This window comes from Lactuca saligna, chromosome 2 (assembly GCF_052625555.1).
Source record: "Lactuca saligna cultivar CGN05327 chromosome 2, ASM5262555v1, whole genome shotgun sequence".
NCBI lineage: Eukaryota > Viridiplantae > Streptophyta > Magnoliopsida > Asterales > Asteraceae > Lactuca > Lactuca saligna.
In genome coordinates this window covers 124,553,885-124,578,601 of record NC_136418.1, presented here as the reverse complement: position 1 = coordinate 124,578,601, position 24,717 = coordinate 124,553,885, and the positions used below count along the sequence as shown (strand labels likewise).

The 24,717-nt window shown below is 37.6% G+C and overlaps 1 protein-coding gene across 1 annotated transcript; it reads left to right on the top strand.

Moving 5' to 3' along the window:
* The first annotated feature begins 18,449 nt into the window (after nucleotides 1-18,449).
* Nucleotides 18,450-24,105, top strand: LOC145031493 (potassium transporter 11-like). Its single transcript, XM_078980058.1, has 7 exons — nucleotides 18,450-19,098; nucleotides 19,712-19,937; nucleotides 20,505-20,750; nucleotides 21,230-21,280; nucleotides 21,365-21,793; nucleotides 21,932-22,186; nucleotides 22,992-24,105. Exons 1-7 carry the CDS (start codon nucleotides 18,967-18,969, stop codon nucleotides 24,047-24,049), a joined length of 2,397 nt encoding a protein of 798 aa, XP_078836184.1. The 5' UTR covers nucleotides 18,450-18,966; the 3' UTR covers nucleotides 24,050-24,105.
* Nucleotides 24,106-24,717: the final 612 nt, after the last annotated feature.

The window sequence follows — 24,717 nt, the reverse complement described above, 5'->3', positions numbered from 1 at the left end:
AACTAGCATACGCACACATCCTATGCATATTCTCTCAAGAGTGGCTAATATTTCCTCACAATGGCCTACTACAACCATACTTACTCATGACACTTCCACTAACTCTGCAATCGCTCGTCCATGCTAATCATACATAACACTGGATTCAATAGACAGTCGAATACCTAATTCTACCCTAAGCCCACAACCTGACAAGGAACAGGAAATAAGGCTAAATCAAACATTCTCATGTTAAAAACCTTACTTATGTACAAATATGATGCATTCACTAAGCGACTATAGTAATAGTGTCAGTTCCATATAGCATAACAAGAAATTCTCCTAGGCTATTAGGCATGATACAACAGATAATTCTATCATGCAATTCTTGAAGACCCTTAGCTTACACACTAGCATTCAGTTCTATCATATCAGTAATACACAAATAAATGTGGGTATATTGGGGAATCACTTTCCTTGGCTCCAGCTGATTGTACACATCACATCATTCATGTCGATCAATTTTAGTTAAAATTTGAAAACATTTTGCAGATCCTTAGTTTGAATCTGTAATCACACAAGTGTTCATCCAAGTCTCTAAAACCAGAGCTCTGATACCAACTTGTAACATCCCAAAAATCATGATACATTTTTTCATTTTTCATTCCAATCTAAATCATTGTTTTCATAAAACCAACTCGCAAACATAAGTGTCAAATACAAATGCCCCAAAAATCAGAGTATCCAAAACAGGCGGAAATCAAAAACCACAGAGGAATTTAATGATCAAGCCTTCACCTTTCCCCGATCATCTGAAGTACCTTAAACAAGAAATCCACAACTATAAGCCCAAGCTTAGTGAGTTTCCCAAAATACCTAACACATCCAAAATACAATTACAGTGCATGCATATATGGTTTTTTGGCCATAACCTCAACCCAACCATTGGGCTTTGTTGACATAGAGTCTCAACCTAACCATTCAGTTTTGTTGGTCCACCGCATGAAGTTGTACCTCAACCGAACCATATGGGTTCGTTGGCTTCCCGCCTCAACCCAACCATCCAAATATGTCAAAATATGACAATAACAATTAATCATATAATGGTCCTACAACAAATACATGACACAAGAAAGGGTATGACTTTGGTGCCTTCGACCCATAGGCATAGTGAGAAAACTCACCGCAAAATCGAGATAATAGCTGAAAGAATGCAACTTTGAGTATCGACTCTACAAGTCACCTATATAGCAGAAAAGGACTAATCCTCAATGCACAACTCAAGTACTACCCAAAACACCCTAGATTATCTCAAGTCGAACTTGTTCAAAGTCAATGATCAATGGCCAAAGGTTAACCTCCAGCTGGTCGCCATGTCGTGGCCATCCTTAGTCATGATGTGGCCACTAAACGACAAAACAGACAAGCCTTAGCCCAATCACCATACCATGGCAACCTAACACCATGTTGTGGGCATCGGGCTCTTAACAACTTAATTCATTAAACCATTTCCTTTGATTCTAAGGGCTCCTTAGATCTGGTCCATTCTATGGTCTAAGTGGATAAATTTTCCAACTTTATCCCTTTATACTTTCCAAGAGATAGAGATCTCACTCCTTAATCCAAAAAGGGGGAAAACACAACTTGGCTTAATTCAATAAGCACTTAATCTTGAAGATCTCTAGTCCAACACTCTTAAAAAGGTTTCTAGCATCATAAATAATGTAAAAATCCATGCTTTTCTAACATGCATATCCAATTCATGTCTTAAACTCTTATTAGATAAAAATGAGGGTTTATGGCCAAAATTCATGCATGTCACCAAAACTCATTTTTAATCCAGATTCAATGCACCAAATACTCAAAAAGGTCTAGAGTATCATAAAGTTGCAACGTTTATGAGATCTCACCACCCCAACCAACAAGAACATGAAATTTAAGGACAAAACTTAAGATCTAGGCATCTAGCAACCTATCATGATAAAAATCGAGTCTTGAACACTTACAAAGGTCCAGAAGAGTGTTATAACAAAGGATGATGACTTACTTACTAAATCTTAGCTCACTTCTTCTGTAACATTCAGTTCAAGTGAATAATTGTCAAGTTTAAGTTTTCAAAGGATTTAACCCTACTCACAACGTGAGGAATGTATGCCACATCGTGAGGAGTTTAATGAGGATGCACATCATTGTGGGCTCAAGATGTGAGCACATATTGGCTCATGACGTGAAGCCTGTCTGGGAGGAAACCCTAAGTTTGAGGGTTTTATTCTTGTATTTAAAGGAAGTGAGGGCTAGCGTTAGCCCACCCTCGGCCTCCATCACCTCATTGCACTCTCCTTTGAAACCATAGCCTCATATTTGATCTTGAAGCCCATTTGTGGTGATTTTAGCCAAGGAGGAGAAGAGGAAGAGCATCTAGTCCATCATTTCTTCATTGAAATGTGAAGTACGCCAGGATCTGGGTGTTACATTAAAGGCTTTCATGGATAATGTTTCCAAATTTATCCATTCCTTGGGACCAAATGATCACAATCAAAAACCCTAACACCAAAAGGACTCCAAATAGTAATAAATCCATGCATGGCTTGACGAGAGTGCAAAACTCTTAACTTTATAACAACAAAAGGTCCATAAATCAACTTATAATCGAATCAAGGTTCTGGAGTTACTCACACTCCAAAAATAGCATGGCAATTATGGGCTAAAACTTCCAAAACAAGGTAGATCTAAACATAAGGGCGCAATGATAAACAAAAAACAAAGTGTCCAAGAAAGAAAATGAACGCAACGAAAAACAAAAAGCACACAATGATAAATAGAAAAACTTGTGACATAAGCAAGGCCTCAAAGATCACAAACTTTTGATGGAAAATAATAACCATGTTTCAGGAGAAGAACTCGACATGATTTTAAGGATGAAAGCATAAATTAAGTAAAAAGATAGCAACTAGGCTAGTTTTACCTATTTTTATGTTGTAGTGTCATTTTAATCGTTATGTAATGGTTTTATTCACTTTGAATTAATGAAATATTTCCTCTTTTATTACTTATCTTCTTATTAAATTAATTGTTTTATGTTTTAAAAATAATAAATGAGAGGAAGTGAGAGGTGGACATTTCCAGTGTTAAAAAGAAGTGAGGGGTAATGGGTAAATGGTGTGGCGATGCGTTACGGAAAAAGTGAATGTAATATAATAGTAAGATAGGAAAATAAAATAAAATCCACCTAGGTTTGGCTTAAAACAAGTATAAGCACTGTATTTTTTTTTTTTTTTGCTCTAAAAAAACCACCCATTGTTTAAAAAAGATCCATTGCAGCCACCACTATTACAAGTTGATGCTGGTTAAACATGTAAAATAGGTGAGTTTGAAATATATCTTGTTGATGTGAAATTAGAAGTCTCCATTCACGTTAATATGCCATCATGACTAATACAACCCTATAAAATTATGGGGGTTTTTTCACTCCACATGTTTTGAATTCTAATCGCTGTCTTCACGAGTTGACTCAACCCATAAATGTTCTAGCTCCTTGTAGTTAGTCAAGAAAGGGTTAAAGTAAGTTCCTCATGTTTGTTTTTTAATGTTTCTCTTATTTTGAAAGTGAATTATAACACCTATTTTCCTAGATGAATCAAATTAGAGTTTCAAGGAGTCAAAATGTTGGATTTTGGAAGGAAAGGAGCCTCACGATGTGAGACATAGAAGATCATGATGTGAGATGGGCTAAGATGAAAAAAATTGTTTGGGACTGGTCTCACAACGTGAGACATAGAGGCTCACAATGTGAGAACTTATGCAACCCAAGCCCATGATCTTTTAGGGCTTTCTTCATATTTAAGCACCTCTAAACCCATTTTTGGGTTCATCATCAGCCTCCAAACCCTCTTTAACCTCATAAAACCCTATCCTTCATCCTTTTCTTGATTCTTGGCTATTTTGGAGCAATTCTTGGTTAGGAGAAGAAGAATAAGAAGGTGATCTTTTGAAGAGGCCTTCCAGGAATCTTCATCATCATTACCTTACATTGTTTTTGGACCATTCTAAGTGTCAAAGCTTCCTACTTTATGATTATTTGTGGTTAGATCTAAGTTTTTCCTACTTTCCTCCTTGGTTGAGCAAGTATGAATGAATAGAATCCATAAAGTTGGCAACTTTATGGGTTATAAGGGCCTTAAGAGTGTTATGTGTTGGATTAGTATCTAAGCCTGTAACTATATTTGGTAAGTACTTGACCCGGTTGTGCATGGTCCTTTTGGGTTGCCTTCACCATAGCAACTTGACAGGGTGATTTATGGAGTGAGAGAGAGAGAGAAGATATTATGGTTTATTAATATATTATAAGAATGACATATTAAAAGAGAAATCATATTATTTAATTAATATTAGTCATAAATTAATTAGGAATTAATTTGGTGACTAAAAGAGATTAATTGAATAAAGGGGACTTAAACTGTCAAATGTGTGATAGTTGAAATTTGGGCTGGGAAACCTAATGGATTAAAGGGCTGAACGAAATTATAATGGGTGCTCGTCATATTTTTGTCCATGGCCTGTATTCCAGAAGGTTCCATGGGTTGCTTAGGGTTTAAGTTGTCCATTAGGGTTTTGATTGAAACTCTAGCTGCCCACAGTATAAATAGGACCCTATGCATGCAATTTTTAGCCACTGGTTTTCTTAGAACCCTAGAGCCGACTTTGTGTGCCTCCTCCTTCTCTCAAATACTACCCTCTTGCTTGTTGGTGTTTGTAAGCCATTAAAGGAGTTACACTTATGACTCTAAGCTCAAGGAAGAAGAAAGATCAAGAGTTCTTGAAGAGGTAATCATCTAGATCTCATTAGTTACATTAGTTTTGTAATGTGTATGCTAGATCTAGGGTTATAAATCTTGGATGAATTGCATGTACAATAGAGAAACCTAGATCCAAGTATTAGGGTTTGCATGTGCACATAGGAAAGTTCTTTTGTGACAAACTCATTAGTGGTATCGGAGCCTTGATTGGTTTCTATTGTATGTGATGCAATGCTTTTTTATCTGCTGAAAATCAAGTTTCTGGCCTCTGCCCGACCCGACCCGACTCAGCGAGTCAGTGTCTAGACTCGTCAAGTTAGCCCAACTCAGCGAGTCCAGATAGTGACTCGGCGAGTCCGGGAGTCAGGCAGAGGATATTTCAGGATTTATTGCTGTTTTGATGAAGAATAATTGCTAAAATCGTTTTCTAATAATAAAATCCGATTTTATTGTTCTATGTAATTATCCTTACCAAAACAAAAGATAATTTCTAATTATTTGAATAATAATTTCCTTATATGATAAAAGTTGATTATTTAAATTATTTGGATTTGAATTTGTGATTAAAATGTTTAATTTTAATGTTTAATTTGAATTTGTGATTAAAATGTTTAATTTAAACCATTTAAATTTCAAACCCTAGAATTTTACAAGTTTAAAATTCATCCTTATACTTTATAATATTATAAAATATATATATATATATATATATATATATATATATATATATATATATATATATATATATATATATATATATATATATATATATATATATATATATATATATATATATATATGCTAGTCGTACCGTTAGTAGGTCTCATTCACGAAGCCAATCTCTAAGGGGGGGGGGGGGGGGTGTATAAGGTTATGGCCTATAAAATGGCTATTTAATGGGTGTCCACTCTCACCCACCGCTTCCTTGATTGGTGGAGGGTCGTTAGCCGAACGGGTAGGATAGGGCAACCCTTTCTCATTAATAAGTATAATGAATTATAAAAGTAACTAAATGTTTCTTTACAAAATTCCAATTTTAGTTACTTTAGGAAAAGTGAATTGATGCAATTCCATGAAATTACACTTTGTACCCTTGCTAAGATGTTAGTGGAGCGTGTGTGGTTAACCGGCACACTAATTGAGTTCTAAGAAAAGGTTGCAGAGGGTGACTCAATGTTTGTCATAGTTCGATGGAGCATGTGTGGTTAACCGGCACATCGAATAGGTGACTGTAACAATGAGGGAACCATGTACATTTGCATGGTTATTCACACCCACTTTATGATCCTTGGCATCCCAGTCACAAACTTGAGGGGCATATCGAGATTTAAACTTTCCATTGAAAAGTTCAATGAATCTCAAAAAGATCTAGGAGTTTTTCAATACATTTAAAACATAATCTTCTTTTCGTTTTTCATGGTGGAGAATTAGTGAATCGTCATTCACTTACCTTCAAGTTATTTGCATGTTAGATTACGACATCCCTCTTCTAATATGTAAATAATGTTGTTGGATCCTAGCCCTAATTTTATCATATGGGTGTTTAATTAGGGATTCATTTCTAATAAAACTTTGTTCATGTAGAACATGAACAACAACAACGCTTCTGGCTCGAGTTCCTCCGACTCATTCTCACTCATGAACTTGTGTGGGGGGTGATATTCGACGGAAACAACTTCAACGATTGGACCCGTAATATAAGAATGGTCACCCGTTATGAGGACAAAGTGTATGTCCTTGAAAAGGAGCTGAAGGAGATCGACATGAACACTGCCACTCCCGAAGAGATCGTTGCCTTTGAGGCCCACGAGCGTGATGCCACGAAATTCCATTGCATCATGCTAGTGACAATGACTTCTGAACTCCAAAAGTCCAATGAGGACATGTATCCCTATGAGACGCATCAAGACTTGTTGGACCGGTACCACCAAAGTGCAAGGCAAGAGAGGTATAAGATCATCACTTTGATGATCACTACCTGAATGGGTAGTGGAGAGTCCCTTACCGCTCATCTGCAAAAGATACAGAGATATTTTGATCGTCTGCTAAAGTTAAATGTTAACTTTGATCAAGAGCCGGCGATTGACATCATCCTCACTCCCTGCCTCCCTGATACAACTAGTTCCCGATGACCTACCATATGAATAAGGAAGAGGTCACCTTAAGCAAGCTTCAAGTCTTGCTTAGGACTGCTGAGAGCAATCTCAAGGATAAGCCTGTTGCATCAACTCCCGCTCCAACCGCTGCCCCTATTTTGGCTATTGGGCAAGGGAAGGGTAAGAAGAGGAAGGCTCCCTTAAAGAGCCACCACAAGGTAAAATCCCAAGATGGTACCTCTTCTAGTGGAGCCAAATTTGGTTCTGCTAAACCCAAATCTAACCCAAAGGAGGCAGAGCGCCACTACTGCCACAAAATAAGGCATTGGAAGAGAAGTTGCCCAGAATATCTGCAGGCCATCAAGGATGGAAAGATCAAGCCATCCTACGTAGGTATTTACATAATTAAATCTAATGATTCATCACATTCCATTTCTTGGGTACTTGATACAGGATGTGGTTTTCACATTTGTTCTGATTTGCAGGGCCTAAGAAGAGATAGGGATGTGGAGCATGGGAAGATAAATTTGATCATGGGGAATAGAAGATCGCCGCCTGTCACCAAGATCGGAATTTACTCTTTAATGCTCAATAGTGGATTAGGATTAGATTTAGACAATTGTTTCCATTCGCCAGATATGGCAAGAAACATCATTTCATTTCATGGTTTATATAGACAAGGTTTTAGATATTCATTTGATAATGAAAAGGGTTCTATTAATGCTTATTTTAATGGTGTATTTTATTTTGAAGCATTGCCTTGTAATGGAATATATGAAACTGTGATGGTTGTAGATAACTTAGGAAATGATATGTTGTGTATTGATTCATCCAATGGTTTGGATAAAGCATGCTTGTGGCATTGTCGTCTTGGACATGTCAACAAGAAACGCACAGCCCAACTCCAAAAGGATGGAGTGTTTGGAGTCATTCGACCTTAGGGACAATGACGTGTGCGAGTCTTGTTTTCTTGGAAAGATGACCAAGTCACCCTTCACGGACACTTGTGAAAGAGGTGAGGGTCTATTGGATCTCATACACACCGATATGTGTGTGGTCCCTTTAGATCAACCATAAGGGATGCAAGTTGTTTCTATGTGACTTTTACCGATGATTATGTTAGATATGGGTATATCTACCTAATCAAGCACAAGTCATAAACCTTTGAAAATTTCAAAGAGTTTAAACAAAAATTGGATAATCAGTTGGGCGGGAAAATCAAGATGCTTCGATCCCATCGAGGAAGAGAGTGCCTAAGTCTTGAATTCCACGACTATCTTAAGGAATGCAAAATCGTTTCGCAATTGACGCCACCTAGGACACCGCAGTTGAACGGTGTGGCTGAGAGGTGTAATCGAACCTTGTTGGACATGGTTCGTTCCATGATGAGTCATGTTTCACTACCTATCTCATTCTAGGGGTATGCCTTAGAGACTACCGCCCATATCCTTAACTTAGTCCCTAGGAAGAAGGTTGCCAAAACACCTCACGAGATGTGGATAGGGAAGGCTCCCTCGTTGGCCCATATCAAGGTATGGGGTTGCGAGGCTTTCGTAAGACGAGATACTCGCGACAAACTCGAACCTTGTAGTGAGCGGTGTATTTTCATTGGATACCCGCAGAAATCCTTTGGATATCTCTTCTATAGACCGAGTGACAATGTTGTCTTCGTTTTGAGGATAGGGGTTTTCCGAGACAAGAACTCATAAGCCAAGGGGACAGTAGGATACAAATCGATCTTGAATAGATTCAAGAGTCGAGCAATGAAGGAACCTCTAACGCTAGCGCTCAACCCGAGGAGGAAACTCCGGTTGAACCGATTGACGAGTCCTTACCTCTTAGACGTTCTGATAGAGTTAGGGTTCAACCCCAGTTTTATGATTTTCATATTACTACCAAAGGGGATACATTCATTAGTGATAGTACACTAGTGAATCTGGGTGAACCTAACAGCTATAAGGATTCCATGGCAGGCCCGAAGTCTGCGAAGTGGAAAGAGGCGATGGACAGCGAGATTCAGTCCATGTATGAAAACCAAGTTTGGAATTTGGTTGACCATGTGCCCGGACGTAAGATGGTCGGGTGCAAACGAATCTTCAAGAAGAAGACTGACGTGGATGGGAATGTGCACACATATAAGGCGCGATTGGTCGCGAAGGGTTTCACTCAAACTCCCGGAGTTGACTTTGATGAAACCTTCTCACCAGTTGCCAAGATAAAGTCTATTAGGGTGATATTGGCCATTGCTGAATTTCATGATTATGAAATAAGCCAGATGGATGTCAAAACCACTTTCCTTAATAGGAAGTTGGCTGAGGATGTTTACATGGCTTGGCCAAATGGTTCTTTCAATGTGAAGCATCCCGATAGAGTGTTCAAGCTTGAGAAGTCCATTTATGGACTTAAGCAAGTGTCTCGCAGATGGAATCTTTGTTTCGACAAGAAAGTCAAAGAGTTTGGTTTTCTACGAAGCGAGGATGAATCATGTGTATATGTCAAAGCCAGTGGGAGTATAGTTAGCTTCCTCGTATTGTATGTCGATGACATACTACTCATAGGAAACGATATCCCGACACTTTAGGAGGTTAAATCCTGGCTCAGGAAGTGCTTCGCTATGAAGGACCTCGGAGAGGCTTCTTATATTTTGGGAATAAGAATAGTGAGAGACAGAAGTAAGAGACTAATAGGACTTAGTCAGAATACTTACTTGGACAAGGTACTAAAATGTTTTAGTATGGAGAATTCAAAGAAGGGGGAGTTACCGATTCAAAGTAATGCCAAGTTGAGTAAGACTCAGAGTCCGAGTACCGAAGTCGAGATAGAAGAAATGAGCTGAGTACCATACGCTTCCTTAGTTGGCTCGATTATGTATGCTATGACTTGTACTCGCCCTGATATGGCCTTCGCTTTAAGCATGGTCAGCAGGTACCAAGGGAACCCTGGAAAAGCGCATTGGACCGCAGTCAAGAACATTCTTAAGTACCTTAGGAGGACCAAGGAATGGTTTCTAGTCCTCGGTGGAAGTGATGACTTAAAGGTGCGACGGTACAGTGACGCCAGTTTTTAGACTGACGGTGACAACTACCATTCGCAGTCGGGTTGGGTCTTTACCCTTAATAGAAGAGCAGTGACTTGGAAAAGTTCCAAGCAAGAGACCATGGCTGATTCAACGTGCGAATCAGAGTACATCGCAGCAACCGAAGCTTCAAAGGAGGCAATATGGTTGAAGAATTTCATTGGAGACCTTGGAGTTATGCCAGCCATAAAAAAGCCCATGGAAATTTTCTGTGATAATAAAGGAGCGGTTGTCTTAACCAAGGAACCGAGGGATCACGATAGATCTTGACATATCGACAGAAAATATCTCTTTATTTGACATCGGGTGGAAGGACTCCTCGTAGTAAAGAGGGTATCGTCAGAGGATAACCCAGTAGATCCGCTTACGAAGGGATAAGCACTTGCAGCACACTAGGAGCATCGACTGAAGGACGATATTAGTTTAGATTAGATAGTTTAGAAACGTGTAATAGATAAATTGTAATTAACATTTGATGATTAAATAAAAGAGTATTATTTATTAGTAATGTTACTGTCTTATGTTAATTGTTTACCTGTTGTTTCAATTTGCATGTTTTGACTTCCTGAATAATAAGAATTATTCGAACCGTCCATAGTCGTTCATATGTTGGAAGTAGGTATGAATGAAGACTGTCATGAATTGGTGTGTAGATTGTCTAAAACATATTAAACATAGAAAAAGTTTGCTACAACGTTCATGAGTGCTTATGAGTTTGATTTGAGCATTGGAATAAACCCATGCTTGCTAGAACCACTTCATGGAATTTATCTCGAGTGATCACAAGACGATAATATCATATGGTCTTCAAACCTAGATATATGGTTTATTGTTTGCTAGTTGGTTATGCATTGATAATGCGTAAACGCATCAGTAACTTGATGTTATAAAACGCATTGTTGTGTATGATTTTGTTAGTGGATAATAAATGCATATAAGTCGAAGTTTATCTGTTTCTTTTATTCTAAGAGGGTAAAAGCGATATCAGGGCCTCTCGATGATTTGGTTTGACTTATGTGTTGGGCTCGGTCAGGACTGAATTGATGTGTACAATTAAGTTCTATGTCAAACAAATTAGAGATCGAGAAACAAACTGCTGGACAATAAGTATGACTATGTTCCATGTAACTTTCCGCACGATATCTAGAATGGAGGACTATACGATCCCTTATCTAAAGGACAGGTTACTGATAAGATAAGAGTTTGACAGCATCTTTGAGAGCTATGATTGCTAATCGGATTGTGCTGACATTTGTAGTTACTAGACTTATCCAAGTGGGAGACTGTTGGATTAGTGTCTAAGCCCATAACTATATTTGGTAAGTACTTGACCCGGTTGTGCATGGTCCTTTTGGGTTGCCTTCACCATAGAAACTTGACAATGTGATTTTTAGAGAGAGAGAGAGAGAGAGAAGATATTATGGTTTATTAATATATTATAAAAATAATATATTAAAAGTGAAATCATATTATTTAATTAATATTAGTCATAAATTAATTAGAAATTAATTTGGTGACTAAAAGAGATTAATTGAATAAAGAGGACTTAAACTGTCAAATGTGTGATAGTTGGATTTTAGGCTGGGAGACCTAATGGATTATAGGGGTGAACGAAATTATGATGGGAGCCCATCATATTTTCGTCCATGGCCTATATTCCAGAAGGTTCCATGGGATGCTTAGGGTTTAAGTTGTCCATTAGGGTTTTGACTGAAACCCTAGCTGCCCACAGTATAAATAGGACCCTATGAATGCAGTTTTTGGCCACTGGTCTTAGAACCCTAGAGCCGACTTTGTGTGCCTCCTCCCTCTCTCAAATACAACCCTCTTGCTTGTTGGTGTTTGTAAGCCATTAGAGGCGTTACACTTGTGACTCTAAGCTCAAGGAAGAAGAAATATCAAGAGTTCTTGAAGAGGTAATCATCTAGATCTCATTAGTTACATTAGTTTTGTAATTTGTATACTAGATCTAGGGTTATAAATCTTGGATGAATTGCATGTACAATAGAGAAACCTAGATCCAAATATTAGGGTTTCCATGTGCACATAGGAAAGTTCTTTTTTGTCAAACCCATCATTATGGAGTTTAGATCTAGTGTATGGTTGGGTTTTGGAACCTTACATGAAAATTGGATGTCCTTTTCTTCAATTTTTGACCCAAATGAGATCTAGATATGTATTGAACATATATGTCACACCCCCAAACCTGAACGGCAGAAACGTTCGGGGGCGGATGACTTCATGTGGTAACGTAACAAATGAATACATAGTAAAGAAAGCAATACAACCATCATATATATAATTGAAAGTTTACATTTGTCAAAAGTTACATGTTCAAAACCAATTACAATATGATGTCAAAATACGAGATTAAACTGGCGTCGCATCATCCCTTCATCAAAAGCATAATGATACCTGAAATTACTGATTCCCTGGGACATACAAGTAATTTTGAAAGAGTAGATCAGCATTTAAGCTGGTGAGTTTCATAAGTATTTAAGTGACAATGTTTGTATGAAATGAAATGTTTTGTCTTTGTTTGTTTGTGTTTAGAAAATCCTATATTTTCTACTAGTATAAAAGTAGCCTTCACTCAAGACCAATGTTTGTTTCCGAAATGTATGTAAGTGTAAAATAACCAATGTGTTTGAAAACCTTGTAAATCAATGCATTTTTAATACCCCATGTGAGTTTTATAACCATACTATTGACTCGGAATGCCTATACACAACGTTCTTCAGGCGTTGGAATGTTATGACGTTTGTCACCCCAAACGGTGGACTGCAGCTAACAGTCAGGGCGCGGGTTGTCAAGCCCGTATAGATCTATACACAAACACCATGCTCCCCCTCCAAGGGATTCTGCTATATAATACAGGACTTGAAATGTGTACTCGAACGTACGTGAAGTTAGCGTCTCACAAAACCGTGGTATAAAAACAGATCTACTTGTTAAAATGTTTCATTTATTCTTGTATACGAAAGTGACTTCTTGAAATTCATGTTTCTAGTACATAAGAGTTAGGAATTTGTTTGTAAAACTATACCTATTATAGTTTTCTAAAAGTGTGTCTCATTTGTTTAGAAATACCTAGAAAAGGAATCATTTGTTATGAAAACATAGATTTTTGGTGTAGAGTCTAAGATAGACAAGTATACATATAATCTAAGAAAATGTTTAGTTTATACATGCATTACAACAATTTATATTTCAAAAGATGGAATATAACATATTTTATATATATGAAAGTTCCCTATATAGTTTATAAATCACATATGATTCTACTTAATAAAAGTGTATAAAAATCTTTATATATAACACCCAATAGTAGTCGTGTGTTTTACTTGTATTCCCCCCCCCCCTTAGAAAGCATATAAAAGCATTTAGAATAATTAAAAAGGGTTAATTAAGGGGTATGAACTCACTTGATTGATTGGGGAAAACGAGATGAAAATCGAGCAGAACTTCGGCTTGTGAAAGTCGATTTTCTCGGGATTCTCGGAAATCTCGGGAATCTCGGGAGAGTAGAACCTTCCTTCGGAACTTGAGTGTGAAAACCGGGGCTTCGGGAGCTTAACCGCAGAGTTTCAGCACGAGAGAGGGAAGAATGGAGCACCTAAACCCGGCACCCCAAGAGTTCTATTTATAGGGGGTATTTTTTAGTGCCACGTCATGGCTAGGGTTGGCCACGTCGTGGGGAGCAAGTCTATCCTCTTCCATTGATTGGACGCCCTCAATCACTTGCCGGGTCGCGGCAAAACAGTGCCACGTCGTGGGGAGGCCTGACAGCCTCGGATTTTGGACCCCGAACTTGTAAAATCCATAACTTTCGCGTACGAGCTCCATTTTCGACGTTCTTTATATGCACGCGTAGCTGAAAATATGATCTACAACTTTCGTTTAGACTTCATCGGCAAATTTTGACTTTATTTTTAATTATTTATTTTTAACGGGCCGGGACACGAAAAGTCCGTATAAAATTCATAACTTCTTCATCCGATGTCCGTTTTCGTCAGAATTTTCGCTGTTGTGCTACTAATGTTGAGACCTTCGATTCTCATTTAGGTTGTTTTGGTCAAAAGTCTCTTGAGCTCTATTTCGAGTTTTTAGCTGTCTACTGCTATATTCGGATCTTGGAAAAATCATAACTTCCTCATACGAAGTCAGATTTGGACGTTCTTTTTGTGTACGCTCACGGTTTAATGTTATCTATAACTTTCATTTAGATACCTAAGTCTAAATGCTATTGTATTGAAACTTCGTGTTTTCCGTTTAATCGGTGTTGTTGGTTTTGTCGGAAATCTTAGAATGGTCATAACTTCTTCGTTGTAACTCGGATTTTAGTGTTCTTAGTATTTATGTAAACCTTGACACAATGTCTAACAAAATAGATATTCTTATAAATATTTTTACATATTTCATCTTCGAAGTTAATTTCATTATTTCAAAAGTAGCTACAATACTTGACTTTTTAGGTCATTACAAAGAGTTGAAATATCGGGTTGTCACAATATATGTCTTAAAAGCATCGACTTTCAAGTGTATTATGGAGTTATAAGACCTTCTTGAAAGTTAGAGTTTAAAGCTTAATGGATTAAGGACTTAAATGTTGATTTTTTGGCTTCAAACTGTGCTCACGATGTATACTTGTAGAGTTTCACCCGGCAGAGGGCTTGCCATTATTGGTAGCTGACGGAGAGCCTCCTTTAGGTGTTGGAGGGCCGTGTCAGCCTCTTTTGTCTATGTGAAGTGGTTTTTTTCGGCACACCCTTTCAGGGTATGAAAAAGTGGTAGAGCCTTTTCCGCTGATCTGGCTATAAATCTGCCTAGCGTTGTCAACCTTTTGTTGATTTCCTAAACCCTTTTTATGTTGTGTGGGGACATGGAGTCGATAAATTCCTGGATCTTGGCCTGGTTTGGTGCAATCCCCTCTTTGATTATCTGGTAGCCTAGGATTCAACCCTCTTCCACCTTGCATTTTCCCAGGTTAAGTTTTGCCTATGCCTGCACCAGGGTCTGGAGGGTCTCCTCGATGTCTCGGGGTAATGTTATTTCGTTGCGGCTTTTAATGACCATGTCATCGACATATACCTCTACTTTTTTCCCAATTTGTTATGTGAAGTCTTTGTCCATCAGGCATTGGTATGTCGCGCCAACATTTTTTAAGGCCAAAAGGAATTTTCCGGTAATAGAACGTGCCCCGATCAGTGCGGAAAGCTAACTTTTCCTCATCTTCCTGGCACATATGGACTTAGTGATAGCCTTTGTAGGCGTCAAGGAAACATTTAAGTTGGAAGCCTTCTAAGAAATCGACCTTCTAGTCTATCTCCGGGAGGGGATAATGGTCTTTTGGGCATGTGTTGTTCAGATCGGAATAGTCGATGTAGATTCGCCATGAGCTGTCATGTTTCTTTACCATTATCGGGTTTGTTATCCATGTCGTGAATATTGCTTCCCGAAGGATACCCGCGTCCACGAGCTTCGCAGCCTTGTCATTAATTGCCTTATTTCTATCGATTGCCTACCCCCTTTTTTTATCGGGACGCTACCCGATATAATGTTTAGACTGTGCCTGATGATCTTTCAGTGCACTCCATTTATATCTACAGGCTGCCACACGAATACCCAGAGAATCGTGTTAGGAGTGCAACCAGCTGAGCTTTGGTTTCCGCCGAGAGATCGGCCTCGATCTTTATTGCTTGTTCGGGGTGGCCACTATGTATTACGTGCTTTTCTGATGCTTTGGACTTATTGGGGGCTCTGACCAGGTTTGGTGTCACGGCGATATGGTGGCACGTTAGCCTATGCGGGGTGCTGGTGACGATATTTGCTGATCCTGACTGCGTGCTAAATTTGACTATGGTGTGGATTGTCGACGGCACGGCTTGCAGCTCGAAGAGTGTTCGATGTCCTAACAATATGCTTTGTTCTGTTGAGTGTGTATTACGGAGAATTCGATGGTTTGTGTCATATTCTCACTTCCATCTTGGCTGACTAACGTGAGTGGGAGGTGTATTGTTCCGAGAGGCCACATGCTATGTCCTGTGAAACCTACTAAGGGTCTGCCTGCTGGGGGATTTAACTCCTCCTTCCAGGATTTTGGTAGTTGTCGGAAGCAATGTTCGTATAGAATGTCCGTGTTGTTGCCATTGTCTATGTCGACTCGGTGGATTTGTTTGTGACGTATACAATCGGTTATAAGAAGTGGGTCTTTGGGATTCTAGTCTTGAGGTCTCGGGTCTTCCAATGAGAAGTTGATGTTTTGGATTTTTCGGGTCAGCGCTGTTACATCATGGTTTGCCTAGTGTTGTGCACGCTTCTTGTGTGGTCTGTTGATTATGAGCACTCTTTCCTATTGCTGTAGTATTTATGATGTGGCCATGTTGTTGTCTGTAATGGCAAGTTACGAGCGTCATGTACTCGATGCAATTTTCGTGACAACACAGGTCTTCCCCATGCTTGACGTCGAGCGGCCAAGTTTGTTGGCTGATAGCGCTTCTCTTGTGGAGTCGGTGTCGTCATTTTACGATGAGATAGGTCTTGCGTTCACTATCACAGACATGTAATGTCGTATATCGGGTTTTGTAGCACTGAGTACACGTCCAATGGATGACGCTAACTGTTGTGATATGTCTTCGACCTGGCTCCGTCTTCTTTGGCGACTGAAGAAGCAAGCCTGAGGATCACAGTACAAGAGAAGAAATTCGTTAGGCTTCGTCCGGGAGGGTCTCCTATAACGAAGCCCCGACGGTCGAGTTAGTTTTTTTCCTTTGAGAGAAGAGAGCTCTAGTCTATTCAAGTGGAGGAGAGAAGTAGAAGGTTATCGGTCCCTTCTTTTGGAAAGAAGGAACCTTTTTATACCTGTGTTTGGGGGAACAGATCCCCGACAATATCCTTTACCTTTTCAGGTCCTGTAGATCATGGAGGTTTTTCATTGGTGGGATGTTCCCTGTACATGGTTGTTTGTTGTTGGTGTAACGTTCTTGGGAGGCGAGATTCAGAGCACTATCCTTGTCTCTGTGGGAGCCGGAAGTACTCTTCTGTCCAGTGGGAGGCATGGGCCTCATTTCTGGTGGGTTGTCCCTAATTAGCGGAATATTGGGATGCGTACGCGTTCTTGGGCGATGGCCCGTGTCTGGCGCTCGTCCAGGTGATAATCCTTGATCAGGGTTCTTTTGGTTGACGATCATTTACCCTTTTAATGTATTCTTGGTGAGATACGACAACATAACCATTATGTGAGGTTGTAGCATTATACTCATGATATAAGGAGATCTAATCCTAGATCTATTGGGCATGTAGGCATTCTTATAAACCACGATGGAAACTATTTTATTTTCATAGATTCTACATATGTTATAAAGCACTAGAGGATGGATGGAACAGAGGCTATAAAAAGGATTATTGGATTGGATGTCACTTTATTAAAAGTAAGATTGAAAGGTGAGTTGATCTACCGAATATCATCCACCACCGCTGGCAACCACCTACCAACGCCGGAAGCCACCTACCACTGTCGAAACCACCTGTCTTTTTTCACAGCTTCTTAAACACTCTACCCACTACCTTCTTTGGCGACCATTACAGGAGAAGCTGAAGCAGGAGGTCATTAGACCACTTGAATCAGTACTTGCGATGGTTCTGTTCGGTTCTTCTTCTTCATGATATGATTCTCCGTCGTCTTTAGGCTCGTCTTCCATAAACATTGCCGAAGATGCTTTGTCTTCTGATCCATCTCCCCGTACCCGTCCGGTAGATCCACTTCTCACCGCCTTCAACTATTGCTTCTTCTTCTCTCTTTAGACATGCTTCTCCATATTTTGGTTTTTTTTTTTATGTCGATATTGGCATTAATGGGGGTTTGTGTGTTGATATAGATTTGCAGAAAAATGATAACAAAAACATGATAAAATCAATCGATAAAATCTGATAAGAAATAGAGGAGAGTAAGGAGATAATGACTTGTTCAAAATACGGTTCCTACGATGGCAGATAGAGGAGAGAGAGAGAGGGAACAATTTCAATGGAGGTCTTGGAGCTGAGAATGAGGAAGAAGATAAGAAAGTAGAGAAATGATGATTGTTTAGGGGGATGGGTTAGGGCACGGGATAAGGGATAGGGTTTAGGAACAGTGAGGGTGTGATCAAATTTTAAATTATTAAATAATCTATTTATATAAATAAATAATTTTGAAAAAAGATATCAAAAACAAAATAATATTTTTATTTTTATCAAAGACGAAAACGTAACAAAAACAAATTACAAAGACGGTCCAAATATAAAAAAATAAAAATAAAGACCAAATGTAAAATTTTTGCAAAAGATATATACGATTTTACTAATTTGGTATAAAATAGTCAAAATCGTGGAGAATAGTTAAACCTCTGTGACGTTAGCAAACTTATAACAGTGAAAGCAACAGCGACCAAGTTTCTCTCTCATCGCTCTCTTTCTCAGTGTTCTCTCTCTCAATAATGGGGGCGACTTCAAGAGTTTTTATTCTTTTTATTCCTTTTACTCTTTTTATAAATGCTTCCCTTGATCAACAGCAAAACAAAAATTGTTCACCTCAATTTCACTAAAAACCACGTTTCTGCAGAACCTCCTTTTCGTTCTTCTTTGTCATATACCCATCATTCATCCCCGTATTTTTGTTCCTGTGTAGGGCCTTTGTCCTCTTCGGTTATGTGGCTGATATCTACTGACAGATATTCGATAAACGCACAAAAATCATTCCTTTAGAATTAATGAGCTAAAAGATAATCGAAACCCTTGTTGAATTGCGTATGTGGGTTGTCAAATTGGACGAATTTTTTCAATTTTGATGTTGAACAGTTGACCCCACTTGGGATAGTGATAAAATCGTGTTTGTCTTAGTGGGTGTTATTCTATTCGATTGATTGAGAATCACATCAGGTGAACTGTCGTTCTTTTCGACTTTTTAGTTCTTGATGCTGTTTGATTGAATCTAGAGCAGACTAAGAGGTTTTAGGAAGTGTATGTAGCTTGAGGTTTAGGCATGGCGACTGATATGGACGTCGATATGAGCGAAGAAGATGAGTCGAAAGGTGGCATGTGGGCTTTAGAGCAGAAGATTGATCAGCCCATGGATGAAGAAGCTGGTAGATTAAAAAACATGTATAGAGAAAAGGTAAACTTTTTGCTACCTTTTTGGTCATCTCTTTCATGTTTAATTGTTTATCGGTTTTCATTGATTCTTCCCCCTTTTTCTCAGATGTGTTTATGTTGTTCTTTTATATTTAAAAGTCTTTTTCTTTTACTTTCAAAATCGATCTTTTACATATGTGTGTTTTACTTGATTCCGGTTATTATATTTCAAGAAAGTAATTCATTCACCAAATTCTATATCCTTATATGTGAGTGTTCATCTTAATTGGGGTTTTTTCTTATTTAAAGAAAGTAATCTATTCACCAAATTCAATCTCTGTTTGTCTTGATTGGGGATTAACTTATTGAAAAGGTAATTGATTGGTGGCTTTGAGATTTATTTATTGTTAAAATCATTTAAATCCTGATTGTGATTTTTGTATGTTTATGTAATCATAACTTATATTATGGTTGACTAAAACAATCAAGAAAATTTGAGGTGTGCTTAATTTCTTATTTTTAAACTTGATTTTTTTAATCTTTTATGTGATGATGACCTATTGTTAAGAGTTAAAAAAGACAAAGTTTCAACTTTCAATCTTTTATGTTATTATTTATGTAAAGTAATGAAGTTCATAAATCTTTCTTGAACACAGTCGTTCTCTGCAATTTTGCTTCTGAGATTTGCATTTCAAAGTCTTGGAGTTGTCTATGGAGATTTAGGAACTTCTCCTTTATACGTATTTTACAATACTTTCCCAAAAGGAATCGATGATACAGAAGACATTATTGGTGCACTTTCCTTGATCATTTACTCTCTTACCCTTGTGCCACTCATCAAATACGTTTTCATCGTGTGTCGTGCAAATGACAATGGTCAAGGTACATATTTTTTCTTCCTTATCCCCTCATTTGTTATACACTTCAAGACTCAACAAGCTTTCCATGTCTATTTTAGATGATAAGGAGGGTATTCATGTCTTTTGCACTCGTAAGAGATTCAGTGCGAATCTTTTTTCTTACCTTATTCCAGTTTTTAAGATAGGACAAATAATTGCAATTTTTGTCCCACTTAGTTAACCCCGTCCTGTTTTGTACTGTTCTGTATTGTTTTGTACTGTTATATTATTGTATTGTCACATACTTTTCTATATTGTTATGTACTGTCTGTCCTGTTTTATACTGTTCTGTATTGTTTTGTACCGTCACATACTTTTCTATATTGTTCTGTACTATATTGTCACGTCCTGTTTTGTATTGTACTGTCACATACTTTTTCAATATTTTCTTGTACTGTACTGTTATGTACTGTTCTGTATTGTACTATTTTGTATTGTTATGTATGTCTTGTCATGTATAACAAGTGAGGTGTATGTAATTACACAATTATACTAAGAAAGATTGACATTTTATTATTGCAAACACTAATTGTGATTTATTTATATGTAGGTGGGACTTTTGCTTTGTATTCGCTACTTTGTAGACATGCAAAAGTGAATACAATTCCAAATCAGCATCGAACGGATGAGGAATTAACAACTTATAGCCGAAGTACAATTCATGAGAAGTCATTTGCTGCAAAAACAAGAAGATGGTTGGAAGGAAATATTTATAAAAAGAATGCACTTCTTTTACTTGTCCTAGTTGGCACTTGCATGGCTATAGGAGATGGAATTTTAACTCCTGCTATTTCAGGTAAACTCATCTAATTTTAAAAAGGACAAATACCAAAAAAGTCCCAAGTTTTACACACTGCGTTTGGCTCGCTAGTTGATAGCTGAAAAGCTAGTTGATAGTTAAAAAGTTAGCTGCTAGCTAATAAGCTAACCGAATTACAAAACGGTCCTGTGGTTTACCCAAGTTCGAATCCTCCTCCCCTCATTCTCTATCATTTTAAGACAAATTACAAAAATGGTCCTTGTGGTTTTACCCAAAGTCGCAAATCTAGCCCCTTTATACTTGAAAAGACGAAAATGCTCTTACTAATTCAGTCCTTAACGGCGTTAGTAAAAAGGGCCATCTATGCAAGTTTTGCAAACCACAAGGGCCATCTGCATAAAAAAAATTAGCAGGGATTGACTTTGTTACTTTTGGCAAACCACATGGACCATTTTTGTAATTTTGTCTTTAAAATACATCTAAATTTATTAACAAAATATCCATTTTTTTACCAGTTTTATCGGCTTCCGGTGGCATAAAGATAGACCACCCCGGGATGAGTAACGGTATATCTCTCGTTTCTTTTTTTCCATGATTTTGATTTTCTTTTTACTTTTTACTTTTTACAATTCTTTGTTCCTTTGTTGCAGATGTTGTTATACTTGTTGCAGTTGTGATATTAATCGGCTTATTTAGCTTACAACATTACGGTGTCGATAAAGTCGGATGGCTATTTGCTCCCGTTGTTTTACTTTGGTTTCTTTTAATCGGTGGAATTGGAATTTTCAACATATGGAAATACGACATAGGGGTATTACGGGCATTTTCACCCGTCTACATCTTCCGCTACTTCAAAAGAAGAGGAAAAAACGGTTGGACTTCACTCGGAGGAATCATGCTTAGCATAACCGGAACCGAAGCACTATTCGCTGACCTGGCACATTTTCCCGTGTCAGCAATCCAGCTGGCATTCACAGTCGTCGTATTCCCTTGTCTTCTTCTAGCCTACTCTGGACAAGCCGCCTACCTCATGAAAAACAAGGAACATGTATACGATGCATTTTATCGCTCAATCCCAGGTTCATTTTATAAAATATTAGAGTATTATATTTAAATCAAATTGATTTTTTAATTTTATTGATGAATATTATATTAAATTATATATATATATATATATATATATATATATATATATATATATATATATATAAATGTAGAAAGTATCTACTGGCCGATGTTTGTGATTGCGACGCTAGCTGCGGTTGTTGCAAGTCAGGCGACGATTTCTGCAACATTTTCAATAATAAAGCAGGCGAATGCGTTGGGGTGTTTTCCAAGAGTGAAAGTGATTCATACATCGAGTAAATTCCTTGGTCAAATATATATTCCCGATATCAATTGGATACTTATGGTGCTTTGCATTGTTGTCACTGCTGGATTCAAAAATAAAAGCCAAATCGGAAATGCTTATGGTCAGTAATTACTATTACTATTATTTTTATTTTTATTTTTTTGCTTATTTTTCAATTTTTATTTCAGAAATGGTCCCTGTGTTTCACAAAACTAAAAATTTTTCATCAATTTACATCGTGTATTCTATCTTTCTTACATTCACTGGGCTATTTAACATTTTAACAAAATGGTACCTTTCTTTCACAAAGTTTTAGAAACAGTCCCTGTGTTTCACACAATTACTGAAATGGTCTTTGAGTTTCACAAATTTACTTAAATGGTCCCCTTGCCTAATAGCGAAATAACAAAAATGGTCTCTTTGTTTCACAAAATTGCATAAATTTTCATCAATTAACATCATGTATTCTATCTTTCTTACATTTACTGGGCTATTCGACAAAAAATGGTCCCCTTCTTTCACAAAGTTGCAGAAACGGTCACTGTGTTTCACAAAATTACAGAAATGGTCTCTGTCTAATAGCAAAACTACAGAAATGGTCCCCGTGTTTCACAAATTTACATAAATGACAGAATTGGTCCCTGTATTTCACAAAACTACATAAATTTACATCAATTAACATCATGTATTCTATCTTTCTTACATTTACTGGGCTATTTCACAAAATGGTCCTTTTCTTTCACAAAATTTCAGAAACGGTCCCTCCTTTTCCAAAAACTACATAAATGGTCTCCGTTTTGTGCTCTGCCTAATAGAAAAACTACAAAAACGGTCCTTTCATTTCACAAAATTACAAAAACAGTCCCTATATTTCACAAAACTACATAAATCTACATCAACTAACATCACCTATTCCATCTCAACAGGAACAGCAGTGGTGATAGTGATGCTTGCAACAACATTCATCATGATCTTAATCATGCTTCTAGTATGGAGATGTCACTGGCTTCTAGTCCTCATATTTGCAGCCTTATCTCTCATCATTGAACTAACCTACTTCTCAGCTGTCCTCTTCAAGATCGATCAAGGAGGGTGGGTCCCACTAGTCATAGCAGCAATCTTCCTTTTCATCATGTACATCTGGCACTATGGAACAGTGAAAAGATACGAATTTGAAATGCATAGCAAAATCTCAATGGCTTGGATTCTTGGACTTGGGCCTAGTTTGGGCCTTGTTCGTGTTCCCGGAATTGGGCTTGTGTACACTGAACTCGCAAGTGGGGTCCCACACATCTTCTCACATTTTATCACAAATCTACCCGCGATTCATTCGGTTGTTGTTTTCGTTTGTGTTAAGTATCTTCCCGTTTACACGGTTCCCGAGGATGAAAGATTTTTAGTGAAAAGAATCGGACCCAAAAATTTCCACATGTTTAGATGCGTTGCAAGGTATGGATATAAAGATTTGCATAAAAAAGACGATGAATTTGAGAAGAAAGTTTTCGATAATTTGTTCATGTTTGTAAGACTCGAGTCGATGATGGAAGGTGGAAGTGATTCGGATGAGTATAGTCTATACGGTCAAACACAAGGTCAAAATCAAACTCAAAGTCAAAGGTCAAAGGAGTTTCTGCTACCTGAAAATAGTATGAACACGTTTTCCTCTGTGGTGGACCTCACGATATCATCGTGTGACTCAATTGTTCCTGTGAATGTTAATAGTTCTACTGTAATGTCATCTGGACAAGTGAGTAGTCATACAGAAGTTGATGAAATGGAGTTTTTGACAAGTTGTAGGGATGCTGGAGTTGTGCATATTATGGGGAATACTGTAGTGAGAGCAAGAAGGGATTCGCCTTTTTATAAAAAGATTTGTATAGATTATGTGTATGCGTTTTTGAGGAAGATGTGCAGAGAGCATAGTGTCATATTTAATGTTCCTCATGAGAGCCTTTTGAACGTTGGACAAGTGTTTTATGTGTAAATTATGGGAATTGGATTATTATTATGATTATGATTATGATTATAGTTCGTGTTTTAGTACGTTGAACTTGATTATTTGCTTAATTGTTATGTTAATGCAAAAGGTAACAAGAATAAAATAAACATAACGTGGTATATATTACTATATTTGTATATTATAGCTTTTCTGATGTGTTACTTTATCATCACTAGCTAGACCAAAAGAACAAAATCTATACTACGTTTGTCTTGTTCTAGTATGCTGTTTTCGAAATTTATATAAAGTATTTAGACTAATGAGTTAAAAGTTGTAAAGATCTGCTGAATATGAAAGTCTGAAACCATGTTTAGTAATTAGTATAATATGTTTACCATGCATATCTGTATTATATACGTACATCAACTTGCATATGGGTGGATCTACAACAATGATATGATATTGGATTAAGGTTATACAATCTTAATATTTAATATAATCTTTTTGTCTTCAACTATTATGGGTCTATGGTCTAGTATATTAATTTAAAAATTCAGAAGATTTGGTTTACTTTTTTACATTATATTATTTATTATCTTGATAACCACGATGGTTTATATTAAATTATGGTATACATATGACGTAGGGACAACAGCCCCATGACGTTGTGGGGTCCACATAAACCTATCGCTATTTGTCATGGTCCATGTAAG